General features: G+C 37.8%; 1 protein-coding gene and 1 long non-coding RNA gene across 2 annotated transcripts in view; one reads left to right on the forward strand and one right to left on the reverse strand.

Annotated features, from left to right (window-relative positions):
* Nucleotides 1-2369: 2369 nt before the first annotated feature.
* Nucleotides 2370-9094, reverse strand: LOC145683551 (uncharacterized). The gene is made up of 3 exons (XR_014131146.1): nt 8726-9094; nt 4343-4469; nt 2370-3011 (listed from the first exon to the last, which is right to left on the reverse strand). It is a non-coding gene; the product is annotated as an uncharacterized LOC145683551 (long non-coding RNA).
* A 1199-nt stretch (nt 9095-10293) lies between these two features.
* The window catches only part of LOC145684306 (uncharacterized), a 47475-nt gene continuing 42791 nt past the window's right edge, over nt 10294-14977 (forward strand). The window contains exon 1 of the mRNA XM_081756486.1: nt 10294-10872. Coding sequence (XP_081612612.1) covers nt 10511-10872 — 362 coding nt within the window. The 5' untranslated portion in view covers nt 10294-10510. The remainder of the gene's footprint in view (nt 10873-14977) is intronic.

Here is a 14977-nt window from a genome sequence, read left to right on the forward strand (position 1 = left end):
TCTTTTACACGTCATAGAAATGACGTGTAAATCACGTCTTTTTTACGTGATTTCCACGTGTAAATCACGTCTTTTTCACACCTTCATGTGAATTGGAAGGGGGGCGTTCTCGAAATGAGGCGGCGAGAAGCAAAGGGGTGTAAGCGATATTTGCAATAAAGTATGGATGTCTCAAAAATGGATTCTGCACAGCTAAATATACAAACTGGATGGTGAAGCTCGTCGCAGTCCAATAGAAAGTCTACCCATGAATGCTCTACGCCGAACTTCATTATGCAGTTTGTATATTTTGCAATGCAGAATCCATTTTCAATACATACTCTATTGAAAATGTCACTTACACCCCTTTGCTTCTCGCTACCTTAAATGTCATGGAAGTCTGACAGGATTGTTCAGTTCCAAATGTCAAAACCATTAGAAATTGATGTGCATCCGCAGTTTTGATATTAGGAATTTCAATCCATGTACTACGTCGATTATTCGTCACACTTTTGAGGCTATTTACCAGCCCCTATTCAACCGTTTTGCACCAAAGTTAGGGGTTAGGCTACTAGGGCTACCTAGTTCTGGCCCTGTAAATTTTGAAATAGATCGGTTGAATAGTGGTTGAAACAAATAACCCTGAAACTGTGTCGAATAATCGAGATCCTACTATACATAGATTGAGATTCCTAATGTCAACACTGGATACAAATCAATTTATGATTATTTGGACATATGAAACTGAATAATAATAATAATAATAATAATAATAATAATAATAATAATAATAATAATAATAATAATAATAATAATAATAATATCTACTCTAAAACACACAGCTTACAACACATTTTTTTAAAAAATGATAAAAAAGAAAAAAAATCATACTTTTTCTATTTTCTTAACTGCGTTTTTTTTCTTGACAGTTCTGAACTGATCTCTGGCCGCAACACTTTTCTTGGGTAAAAAAAAAAGTCTACGAATAACAACTGGACAACGATTATTATAAGTAAAAACAATAATGAAAATAAATTTATCCTTGTGGCTGCTGCTTGATTTTTCACCATTGTGTTGTAATTTGCATAATAATTTACAAGCTCCTATACCAGATAAGTAAGACCACTGGGTTATTGTAATAAATAACAGATCAGGATAGACCCTAAGAACCCTAGATCTTGCCACAGCGAAATACATCACCACCCTCTCTCGGAAGCACACATTGGGGAACGTCAAAGTATTGTGGTCTATTTGATTGGTCTGTACCAAGAATTTGGAAATTTCGCTTCTCCGAATGTTCGTATTATCTATGGATTGGGGATTTCCATATCCAATTAACCACCTCTAGTGTTGTTGATTTATATTTTTTTAGTATTTGGATACTAGCCTATTGAAGAGTATATATTCGCCTTAATGTGTGGTATATTTATCTACACATTAAGAAACGAATATACAATAGCTGTCGAGGAATAATTATATGCAACAGGAAAGAAACGGCAGCGCTTGCTCCACGAAAGGATAAATTTAAAGCCATACATTAAAAAGAAAACCGAGACGCATTGAATCGACTTGAAAAACATAAAAAAAAGCCCTCGAATGTAAGACTCACCCTTGGCGGAAAAAAAAGCCCTACATAACTTTTAAGAATGAGAAAAGACGAATAAACATGGTAAAAACAAAGAATGAAATGGAAAAATAAAGGAATATTGTACTTACAGTCCTAAGAAAATGAAATGAAATGAAATCTTTGAGTTTTACGTCCCACGCTTATACCGGTTAGGCTAAAGGAGACGGTGATAATGAGAAATGAATTAAATGGTGGAATGAAGAAAGTGGGAGGAAACGGGAGAACCCCGAGAAAACCCACGCACACGGTGTTTGTCCGCTACGTGGACAAAGTTCACTTGGCGGGGGCTGGGATCGAACCCGGAACCCCAAGCACCAGAGGTGAACGCTCTACTACTGAGCAACCGCGGCCCTTAGTACTAAGAAGAATCCACTCATTTCGTCACTGGAATTTATTCATGTGTATTTACTAGTACCTTCTTCTTAATGAAATTACGGTACAACACGTGCTTCCATAAATTTTATAGCTATCCATTATCATGCTAGTATGCGCACACATACACACAAACACAACCACCCACATCCAACACACACTCACATACACAAGAACAATGGGTTTTATTGACAGTCCAAAATTTAGGACTAAACTTTTATAACTCCAATTTAAGACACCTTTATTTTGGAGGTGAAAAATTGAAAAAGAAAGTACATCTTAAAATTAATTAACCTCTGAGGGATGAAAGCGAAAACACATAACCATTAATTTGAATTTTACATTTATTAGTTATATGTACAATGTGCACGTTTTGTCGTATAAAATAATATTCATGTTATTTGTAATGCAACAAGAAACACTGATTGTCTTTATTATTTGTAATACAAACAAGAAATATGTAGACAATGCAAATCTGTTGGTTATAATCTAAAACTTACAGAGATCTTTTAATAATATAAAATAAAAAGAATCAAATTTTTCTATAAATTTCGTATGAAGGAAAACACCTTTCATAGTTATTGAAAGTACAGAAATGCAGCATCATATCAAAAAAGCCTCACGTGCTTAAGTAGGTTAAAAATGGGGACTGCGGTAAGTATCCCACTTATTATCCCATCTATTATACCAGTAGCAGTTTCTTCCATCTTTCGAAAGAGATGCCTTTACATTGATTTCCAACAAAGCGAGGAGGAACAGGTCAACATGTTTCAAGCATGCCGAATCCTTTTCATCCTCAAACAACAAGGCAGATGGAAGTGAATATCTTTCTACTAACATTTTGAAGATTTGTGGCATTTGTTCATTTGAAGATCTTTATTTTTACTCACGAATGATAAGTGTCTTTAAGGCTAGTTTGCACAACGTGAACTTTGCTCTTTTTTCCGCGGGAGTTAAATTCCATCGCCAGCTCTTTGGAAACCAAGCATCAGAGAAAGGTCCCTTTTCCTCCCAACGATGACAGATAGGAACACTGAAACAGAAAAAAAAAATCATGAACAATCATAGTGCAAATTTTCAGGTGGGGAGAAAATTTTAAAAAATAATTACAATACGTCATGTGTAACTACAATCAATACGCAATAAAACGATTAGTTACTGCACTCGCTTGCATGAAGTCCCACTTTTAACGGCCTTCCAAACAGCGAAATTAAACTACCATTAATTTTAGTTATTCTGTAATAGCTTAACTTTTGATTTTATTGCAGCTGTTAACTCTGATTGTTCAGGAGGATCAAACAAGTTGGGGGATATAAGACTTTGTATATACAGATACATGACAAATAATTCTGAAACACTCATAGAAGGCTACATTACGTATGTGCTCACAATATAAAATGCCACTCCAAGACCAACTTTAGGATGTGAGCTAAAAGTGACGATCAAGTATATTGATACGATATTGATACAAACAAAATGGTGTATAACTTATGTATTCCGAAAAGTAAAAAAATTGTGAGCAAACGCCCCCTCACTTGTTACTGGAGTATTTTTAAAAAATAAGACTTCTAGAACCAGAATTCTGTCACAAGTAGTAGGGTGAAAATCGTCACATTATTTGTTCTGAGCAGGGTTAGAAGTTGCGGCAGTTATTATTATTATTATTATTATTATTATTATTATTATTATTATTATTATTAATAATAATAATAATAATAATAATAATAAAACTTCTCTTTGGTGAAAATTATATTTTACCCCTCTGTTGAGAAAAATATTTTCGGGAGGAGTACTTTTATCCATTCAAAAAAAAAAAAAAAAAGCGCGAACACTATAACATGTGATACATTCCATATTAAAGCTTTGCTTATATATAAATACTCAACTCAAATAAAATAATTGCTGAAGGAATAAAAATTAATAAACAGGGAAATTTTTAAAAATCTAAAATAATAAATAAATAAATAGAGTGTATCTGAAGAAGACAAGGGTAGTTGCTGAAACAGTTACATTTAAATAAAATTGGCGCAGCTGTGGCTCGGTGATAGAGCGTTCACCTCTGGTGCTTGGGGCCAATGATTCGATCCCAGCTCACTTCAAGCGGCTTTTATTGGAGTTCTCCAATTTTTTCCCACATTCTTCATTCCACCATTTAATTCACTTCTCATCATCACCGACTCCCTTAGCCTCAGTGCCTGATCGTGGAACGTTAAATTGAATATTTCATTTATATAAAAGTATTGCCTTGTTCAACAATTATTTTATTTTAGTTAAGTACTAATAAAATATTACTACTTTCTTTCTTTTCTTCTTACTCGGCATTTTCTTACATGGGTATTATAAAATAACATGTCAAAAACTCACCTGTCGCAACTTTGGTATGTATGTCATCCTCCACAGTGATATTTCTAGAGCAGCTCGACGAGCAGAAAGGGGTCAGGTGGTCTGCTGTTGATCAATTCATCATTTGCAGGAGCATTGGCCACACACTCTGGAAAGTGGGAGTACATACAAGCCTTATTTTGGCAAATAACATGTATTTACACCTAGGCTTATTACAACGACTAAATACATTTAACATGAAATGAAGCAGTTTAATTTTATGTAAACAGTAAAGTGGGTTTTTACTACATTTTGTATAAAAAAAACAGCTTATAGAAAGAAAAATGAGTTGGCAGGAAAATATCAGCCATAAATTTCACATGCTTTCTGTTTTGGATATTTTCAGCGTAAAGGAAGGTGTGAAGAAGAGTCCGAAATCGTCCCAACCTCGATGCAGGAATGGCCACTTCTTAAATGCAAAGATACGCAAAATAAATATTGACAAACTTGTGGACAGATAGATTTTATGGATTATTGTCTGCCCGTTGTTAACAAGAAGCAGGGATCGGAAAATCTTTGAGTTTTACGTCCCACGTTATGCCGATTAGGCTAAAGGAGACGGTGATGATGAGTAATGGATGAAATGGTGGAATGAAGAAAGTGGGAGGGAACCGGAGAACCCCGAGAAAACCCGCGCACACGGTGTTTGTCCACCACAAAGTTCACTTGGCGGGGGCTGGGATCAAACCCGGGACCCCAAGCACCAGAGGTGAACGCTCTACTACTGAGCCACCGCGGCCCCATAAGAAGCAGGGATCGGTTTTGAGAACGGAGTGAGAGCGTAAAATATCGCATCTTGAACACAAAGAACACAAATGACTACCTGCGTTTTCGAACGCGGACATTTTCTGACCAAAAACACCAAGGCAAGTAATTTCTTGCTATGTATTGCTTCATTTAAATTCTGCAACGTGAAAAAAAAAGTTTTTATCTTACATTTATAATACAAGCTTGAAAAAATCAAGAGCTCCAATTCTGAGGTAGGTTTTATTTTTTTTTAAAAAATAAAAAATATCCTACTCTGGGAGGGGCAGTCGTCACCTCTGGATCCGCCCCTGTTGTGTACACACCTTCCTTTTGGTGGCAGCAGATATGTAAGCCCCGAAGCAATGAGGTATGTTTTTTTTTTTTTTTACTGATGGGGCTGCAGTGCCTCAGTGGTAGAGCGTTCACTTCTAGTGCGTGGGGTCCCTGGTTTGATCCCAGCTCGTGCCAAGTGGGCTTTGTGGTGGACAAACACCATGTGCCTGAGTTTTCTCGACACTCTCCCGTTTCCGCCCACTTTCTTCATACCACCATTTTTCACATTTCATTATCACCATCTTCCTTAGGCTCGGTGCCTTTCCTGGGACGTGAAACTAAATATTTAATTTCATTTCTTTTTAATGATGAGGAATTGATGTTCCACCTGAAAGCAGGTTTTTGACCCAAAGAGACTTCCGTTGTTAATGTGCGCATAAACATTAGGAGGATATTCCCTATGTCAAGAGCTCTCTTAAACACATCTGACTGGAACCAGCACCAGCCCCCAATCACTGTCCCTTAATAAGACATTTGGTTTCCTTTGAATCGTTTCACGATTAGCAGTGGAAATCATAATAATATAGTCATGTAGAGGATACTTAATTGAGCTGGAATATATTTTTTGAACTTCAGTGGCAACATTGATAAGTATCCATCATCACATGCTGGCACTGGAGTAAGTACTGTAATCTAAAATGCGAGGGAGCTGTCTACTCAATTAATGAACAAAATATTCGAACAGTCAAAAACCCGTTACATTATTATGATTTCCACACCGAATTCTGTAGCACAGTTACGGTAGCCAAGTGTCTTGTGAGGGTGTGTAGGTGCAGCAGGGCGATGGTTGCAGTTTGAGAGTGCTCTCAACTCAAGGTGACCAGACGTCCCGTTTTGGCCGGGACAGTTCCTTATTTTCAACCATTGTCCCGTTTCTTTCAGAGTCTCAAACGGGAAGCCTAAATGTCCCGTTTTTAAGCAAACATGACCCAGGTGTCCCGTAATTATTATTCAAAATATAAATAGCCAATGCTAATTCTACACTCTTCCGTACCAACACTTACTGGGAAGGTTCACCCGTGCCTAGAACTTCTGAATATTCAAATGAGAATTGAGTGTTCTGTGGTTCAAGTGGAAATTGAGTGGGAATTCTGAGTGTTGAAGTAGTTAAAAGTATTGTTGGGTAATACTTAAGTTAGAAACGCTGTGTTATCATTCTTACTTTGTATTTTGTAAATTGAAAACACTGCTGAGTCCCAAAATGCAATGTGGAAGTCACCCCACCCCCCGTCGCCGATTCGTATGCGTCCCGTTTCTGAAAGTAAAAGTTCTGGTCACCTTGTCTCAACTGGGGTAATATCTTCCCACTGATTATGCACATATACAATGGGGGCACTACTTTAACAAACGGGTCTACCAAATATTCATCTATTTTGTGGATTTTTTCACTAGATTTAAGACAGTAGTGCTACAAAAGGTTAAACAAAACAGAACTGAGTGAGCGAAGGGGTTAGAACTTCCATAGGGCTCGTTGTTTCTAACTTTGAAGTCATACACGATTGGCATTGCAACAATTGCCGAGGGTCATTTCCCAAAGAGGTTCACTCGAGCAGTCGGTTCTACCTAACAGAAAATTCATAGGTAACATACGATGTGAAACATATTTTTGTGAAGGAATAAAAGTGTGAATGTCAGTAATTAATGTCAGTACACAGCAAATTGAAATGAATTTTGCTCATTATTCGAGCAGACGGTTCTACCAAATTTAGACATATTTCTTACAGTTTCATATCAGGTTAGAACAATGCATTTCTTTTAGCAGAGCATGAACTAAATCAGAAGCTCCATTAGTGCTTGCAGATTGACTTCAGGCCTCAGTACAAATACAGCGTGGACGTAAAGCGTAACAATTTCAGTGAATAAAACACGAACCAATTTATTTCAGCTCCCCACTAAAAAGCAGGGGTAGGAGCACAGCAACAGGATCCGAACGGCAGCGACGGGATGCGTCCGTAGGGAGCAGGCGCGTCAGCGACGGGGAATATACGTCTAAACGAGAATAGTGGAAGACCACACTTACATACTGGAAGACCACACTGCAATACTTTCACTGATCACTTAAAATTCATTTCAATATGCTGTACACTGACAGTAATTACTTATATTCACACTCTCATTCCTTCACGAAAAATGTTTCTTATAATATTTTACCTATAAATTTTATATTTGGTAGAACCGTCTGCTCGAGTGAAGCCGCATTTTGAGTGATAGTGAAATCATTGTAAGCGTAAGTGTGCTTTTCCATTATCCTTCTTTACGCGCATAGTCCCCGTCGCTGACGTGCCTGTTCCCTACGAACGCACCCCCTCGTTGCCGCTCGGGCCCTCTTGCTGTGCTTCTGCACTGATTCCAATAGAATGCATTTGTGCTTTTTAGTGGGCACCTAGCAAAAGATATTTCGTGTTTTATGCACTGTACTTAATATGCTACGCGTCGAGAAGGTTCTAGAACACATAGTATTGTTGAGCGAGCGTCAGCGAGTGAAGGCGGGTTAGAGCCCCGCACGGCACGTTGTTTTCTGTCTTTGTTACAATTAAGTGGGAAGGGGTACGGTACCTGGTTCTAGAACCTTGCCCCATGCGTCTACTCTATATTTACACTAACCCCCGTGAAGTCAATCTGCAAGTAGTAATGGAGCTCCTCATTTAGTGCATATTCTGCTATAGGAAATACAATGCTCTAACCTAACCTGAAAATGTAGGAAATGTATTAAAATTTAGTAGAACCGTCTGTTCCAGTAATGCCTCCAAAAGCATACACTTACTGTCATCTCGTTGTTTGCTTGTATTTATCAGTCTTTCGCCTTGGCAAATAGTACCACAATGCGTGCAGCTTTTATTATACGGATTCATAGTATAAGTAGTAGTAGTAGGAACGGGTTAGAAGCCCCGCGGAGGTTGGTTGGTCCTGTTCTCGACATGAAATAGGCAAATTAAAGACTTGTCCAATTTTTTTTTCGTATATTTTACAATCTACGGATCTGTATAATAAAACTGCACCACAGAATGACATACTTTCCCATGCATACTCACTCCCATATACGGTTTATTGAGAATAAAAACACATACATTATCATTTTACTACCTTCACTATTAACATTTTATATAGCATTCTACCTAAAATATTTAATTTGATACAGGCGTCTGCAAATGTTAACCTAATGTAGGTATCCTCGTTCTTTCTACGATATTTTAATACACTGTAATAAGAAACCGTAGAATACTCAATCTGCTGAATTTTACACAGAATGCACCTAGATAGGAATAGGATAGGAATTATACTTACTTGTCTTAAAGCTGACCTTTATCACAGGTGACTTTAACAAAACACATTATTTATATTCACAAACAATACCATCAAAACACGATTCCGCAAATGGCTCACGATTCCCAGCATGCACTGCTCAAAGTGCAGTTACAGTACGGGGAACGTCCGCGCTTTTTAGCACCTAAAAAAGACGTCTATTTTTGGTGATGTCCGACACGTGATTCTTTGTACCATTCTGGCACGTGATAAACACGTACAATTTAGGTCATGTTTGACACGTCATTTTTGTTACCATTTTGGTACGTGATAAAGACGTTCCAAATTTTCAAAAGACGTCATTTTGAATTCGAACCCCAAAAAAAGACGTGTTTATGACGTGACTGTGCTACTTGGGTTTGAGTACAACTAAAAAGTTGATTTGAGTATAATTAACTAATATAATCCCAATGCATCAGATGAGAAAAATAAATGTGGCAACTATGAAATGTAGATGTGCGCATGCGTAGTCTGTAAAAATGAAAATACATAGCTAAACCGTGGCTAAAAGGTATCCTCTGCTCTAGATTAATTAGTCACATGTGATTAGCTTCGTCAACTATTTCGTCTTAATCAGAGTCTCTGTATACACTTTTAATATCCATCCGTTAGTCAAACTCGCAGTAAGGCTTTAATCAGGTGTCAAAACGACTCTGCATAAGGCCCTAGGCTATTAAGGAATTAAAACTCGATTTTTCACAATAATCCCATTTCATGATATTTCTTGTTTTCCTATGACATCCTCTATATTTGTCATACATGTTTTACTTTAGTGGTTTTGCAGTGAGTTCTAGCACGGGCGTCTCTAGCGAAGGAAAAGCGTCCCCCACAATTTATTTACTAACGACAGAAATACATATAAATAATAATTATATTTACTTGGAATACAATATTCAGTCTATGAAACGATTATAACAGACTTAATCCGCCTTATGCAGAGTCGTTTTGACGTTATGACTAACGTCATACTAAAAGCCTGACTACTGCAGGGAACATATGTTAGTAGAACTCTTTAGTATGGTACTAATCACACATCAAAAGGACTCTGCATAAGGCCCAATGCGTCCAAAGGGGTCCGTGAAGGTAAGCAGAAAAGGAACAAACGGAATTGAAGATAATAAGCAGGTTGGCCTAGGTACTACTATTTAAATCACTTTCTTTGATGTCCCCCAAATTTTACATGCCAAAGACACCAGTGCGTTTTAATACGACACTTAAGCAGGGATTCCATCTGGATTTTTACTTTGGGGGTGTAAAGTCAAAATTGGGAGGGTGCAAGTGGCTTTCACGGTTTTTATCGAATTTTCACTGTAAGAAAAAGTTCAGGGTTCTTTCAAGAATGTGGTGGGTCACTTCCCCACCACAGAGAAGAGGAAGCTGCTGGGAAACTTTTAATAAGATACTAATATCGTAAAATGTCATAAATAGGGTGAAACGGGAGTATATAAAATTTTAGTACTTTTTCGCCAGATCTAGTACTTTTTTTTCTGCATGGGTTTGTACAAAATATTTTTGCTGGGTGGTCTGGTCACACTGAACAGAGTTAATGCTTCCGTTGATTTGTAGAAGAAACAACGAAGTCGGTAACACGTGTTGTATTCAAAGAGAGATTACTCTGTATTTTATTAGCATCTGATCCTCTGTTTGATTGCAAGTATAATGTAGCTTCTTTGAACGTTCTTGTAAGTTATTTCATTTACACTGGCAGCATAAAATAAGTGGAAGTATCAAGCGCAGTTGGAAACTGGTATTAAATGTGAAGTCATAATGGCTGATGAGTCGTCTGTTAAGGTGGAAGTGATGTGCAAAGAAGAAATCGAGTATGGGTTTCCTCAACAAGATCCACTCGAAGGGAAAGGGTGGACATACGAATTGATGACTGACAACAAGGAGTTAATGTTATCAACAACGGAAGGACGACAAACAATGGAGAATGTTGTAGTTATGTATTATACGGATGTGAAGTTAGCCATTGATACGGTAAAATCAGATATTCCAGTAGAAGAACCTGAATGTGAAAATAGTATAGAAGCACCAAGAAAAATAGGACTTGAAGAAATTTGCGGGTCATACTCTAATGACTACAAACAATTAACAACAGAAAGTTTAAATTCAGTTGGGCCTGACAGGTAATTTTAAAATTTCTATATAGTAACTGGTTCAGATTGATAATATGGTTACCTTAATTATGATATTCTATAGGTAGAAAGCAATGCTTCGAGAGAAATTGTTAGGTATGAGAGATACCTCGATCGTAGATTAATGATTAATAATTTACAATATGCAAGTGCCACGGCACACGTAGACTAGCTGTACACGAAATCGGAAAAACCATACAAATATTAGGCAGTTTGTTTCTCGATAAAGTAATGATTGTTTTATTATTGATGATTATTCATTTCTCACGAATTCTTTCACATATATACAGTATAGGTAGTCTACGATAGTACGATACATGGAACAATGGAACATTCTGTAAAAGAATAGGTGGCATGACCGTGGAGGATCCAATGATTTCCGAATTTAAACCGTGATATGTGTTTTAGTCAAACAAAAATTATGCCGTTTGTGAATGTACCCACAATTTATCTCGAATGTGCCCAGCCACACCCAGAAAGCTTCCAAAGACATTAACAGAAGACAAGAGATAACTCCATAGATTTATTGTAAGAATCCATACATTTGTACATTGCATACTTACCTCGGACACTATGTAGCAAAAATGTTACAATTTCGGTAGTATCTGTTCACATTAGATTAGTTTAGGTTAGGTTAGATTACTTTATGTTTGATTATATCAGTGTAAAGATGTAGCATAATTTTCAAGAAAATGATAGAATTTCTCCTACTTCTATTAATATTAGGTTAGTTCAGGTTAATATAAGTTAGTTTAGTTTACTTTAGGTTACATTTTGTTAAGTTATGTTAGCTCTAACTGATTGCATCTTCCATTTCATCCGTAAATTTTGTACATTTTACGTACCTCCTGGACCCCGTCTGCTAAGCATTTACCCTTTCTTCTTTTTAAGAAATTAACATTTTGTATTTTTAACTATCATTTTTATAATGCGCTCTTGCTTTCCTGTGTACAGTTTTATTTTAGGAGGGACGAACTATTGTCCAAAAGACACTAGCTGACTTGTGCTAGGTAGGCTCTTCAAAACTTATATGGTATCCAAATCAGGGCAAAAGCGCAGCACGTTGGCCAGCGCAAAAGCAAAGGGGTGAGCCCATTGGGAACAGGCGCGCCACAGAAGGTGCGTAAACATACAACGATAAGAAGCACTAACACTATATAAGGCATAATATTACTTATTTCATGCATTATACATTTCTGCCCTACTGAAGACGTTATAAGGTAACATTTCGATATGCTTTAACTTTTTACATGTTTGTGTTCCAGAAAAACACATTAAAAACGCAAATTTCGTAGTTATGTTGCTCTCTTAACTCTTAGACATAACTATACTTGCACGTTATAAGTTAGCACAGTTACTTATACTTCACCTCATTTCGCTTACAGTGGTTCCGAGCTACCTTGTGAGCGAATCCGAGCGTAGAAAGTCCAATTTTCATTAATTCATTTTCATGTAATTTCGTATCTCAATGACAAGAATATAACATATTTTGAATATTTGCTCAGTGGACTATTAAATTATTATCACGAATTTCTTATGTAAATTTTAAATTAAATCTACACAAGTGAATGTTTGCATGTTTGTTGTTCCGGTATAAAAATTCAAACCGCATAGTTTCCTTACTTCATAGTACAGGGTGTCTCAAAAGTCCCTTACTACCCCTATTAAAATCCAAATGGATGTACTGTCAGCAAATTTGATGTGGTAGGTGATCTTGAGGGTTAAGGGGGACACTTTCTGGCGTTGCGTACGCGGACTGCCACCATCTTGGTGCCGCCATATTGAATTTAACTTTTTTATTACAAACGCTACGTGGGTCATGTGATACATGACCATAGGCTAGAATTCCACCAGAAAACCGAATCTGAAGTCAAAATGCATTTATCTTTATGTGGTAAACAGTTATCCACAATTGCAGGTCTGACTTTCGTATTACATAATGTGCTCAATATGTTGTCCGTGCTGGGTAACGCACGTGTTCAGACGCTTCTTCCAATTGCTATGGACACGTATTAAGGTTTCTGGGGATATTTGTTCACAGGCAGCCATGATACGTTGTTCCAGATGGCGATCATCACGAATTTTCACAGCATACACTATAGCCTTCACATGTCCCCACACGAAGTTAAGGGGGGTTAAGTCTGGTGATCGGGCAGACCATTCCACTGGTCCACGTCGACCAATCCACGTCCCAGGGAATTGTTCAACCAGGAACTGACGCATCTGGATGCCATAATAAGGAGGTGCACCATCTGATTGGACGGATCTGGAAAAGGTACCATTCTCAAACATCAGAGCCGGCATTATGTTTTCCTGCAACAACGCGAGGTATCGGTCTGCATTTAACGTTCCAGGAATGAAAAATGGACCGACGATCTTTGTTCCCCATATGACTGTCCATACCATGGTTTCCCTGCACCGGTCATTTTCGAGGGATCTGTCCAAGCGGGGTTGTCAAGGGACCAATAACGCATGTTTTGCCTATCGACCTCACCATTTACGTAGAAATGGGCTTCATCCGAAAAAAGTATCTGCATGGCGAACTGCGGGTTTACACTCAATTGCTCAATAGCTCACTCGCAAAACTGGACGCGACGATCGGGTAAGTCCTCCGACAAATGTTGCAATTGTATCTTATATGGATGCCACTTATACCTTTGGAGCACCCTATGCACTGAACTGTGACTCACGACACACTGCATTGCTAAACGACGTGTGCTTCACTGCTGCGACTTCAAGAAGGTGGCAGTAGCTGTTCCTTCGTCCGTGGCTGCCCTTCGCCGTCCACTACGGGGTCTATACACAACTGTTCCCGTTTCCTCGGATTTGGTCAATAACCGAGCCACTGCAACATGCGATATAGGTGCTCGTTGTGGATGACGCGCATTGAAATCGGCAGCCACTGCGCGAGCACTCCTACCGCCCCATATTTTGATGATCTGGATGCGTTCGTCCCTCGTTAACGGCATGATTCACTACCTGCAACACAGACGCAGTCAAATTCACAACTTCAATTGTGGATAACTGTTTACCATACAAAGATAAATGCATTTTGACTTCAGATTCGGTTCTCTGGTGAAATTCTAGCCAGAAAGTGTCCCCCTAATCCTCAAGTTCACCTACCGCATCAAATTCGCTGAAAGTACATCCATTTGGATTTTAATAGGGGTGGTAAGGGACTTTTTGAGACGCTGTGTAGTTTTATCCAAGATGTCATAATTTGGAGGAAAACGTAAAGATGTTTTTTCTTTGTTTAGCTTAAATGGGAAAAAGAAAATGTTAAAGAAGAAGGAATGGCTCGAGACTTACTTTTCACCCTCTCTCTCTCTCTTGCTATACATACACATTATATATATATATATATATATATATATATATATATATATATATATATGAGAAAGGGAGGAGATGTGAACGTAATCGAAAAGAGCAACATAACAGAAGAAAAATTGTGACAAGAAAGGCGAAAGACATGGAAATAATTAAAATTTTAACACCATTAAGGATAAAGAATACGTCTCTTAACCGTATAATAAAGAATACGTAGGAATCGATCAAATGACCTTTAGACTGAGAGTCTCATACGCTTCCCAATTAGCTGCACGGACTATAATACGCATGTTGTTAAATTAGCCAATAATCTCGCAACTGTCAGCAACCTTTCCCCCGTTGCATTTGAAGTTTGAATTTTATTTACGGTCTTTAGGAGCCTATAAATCAGCCTGTCCTGGTTTTGGAAAGTGCATTTGATCTCTGGATCAAGATCACTTAAAAACAAACCTACAATCTTGAGAACTTAGTGTTTCACCAACATATATCTCGGATTAATGGAGGATTAAAAGAGAGATATCGTAAACCTAAGAAACGAGTCCTAGCTCTTGAAGTACATGCTCGCACCAGTAATCCGCGAGTTAATGACATCTAGTAGAATTGTTACGTAAAAGAAATGTAGTATAAACTTCCAAAACGCAATTTGCAAGCTCTGAGGTGGATAAATCCATAAAGTGTCGGCTTGTTGAATGAAACAAGCCAGCTTCAAATGTTGGCTGGTACCAAAAGTGCCCACTTTGGACTAACGACACTCAAACTCACGTTC

This window comes from Thermobia domestica, chromosome 4 (assembly GCF_964235325.1).
Source record: "Thermobia domestica chromosome 4, izTheDome1.hap1.1, whole genome shotgun sequence".
NCBI lineage: Eukaryota > Metazoa > Arthropoda > Insecta > Zygentoma > Lepismatidae > Thermobia > Thermobia domestica.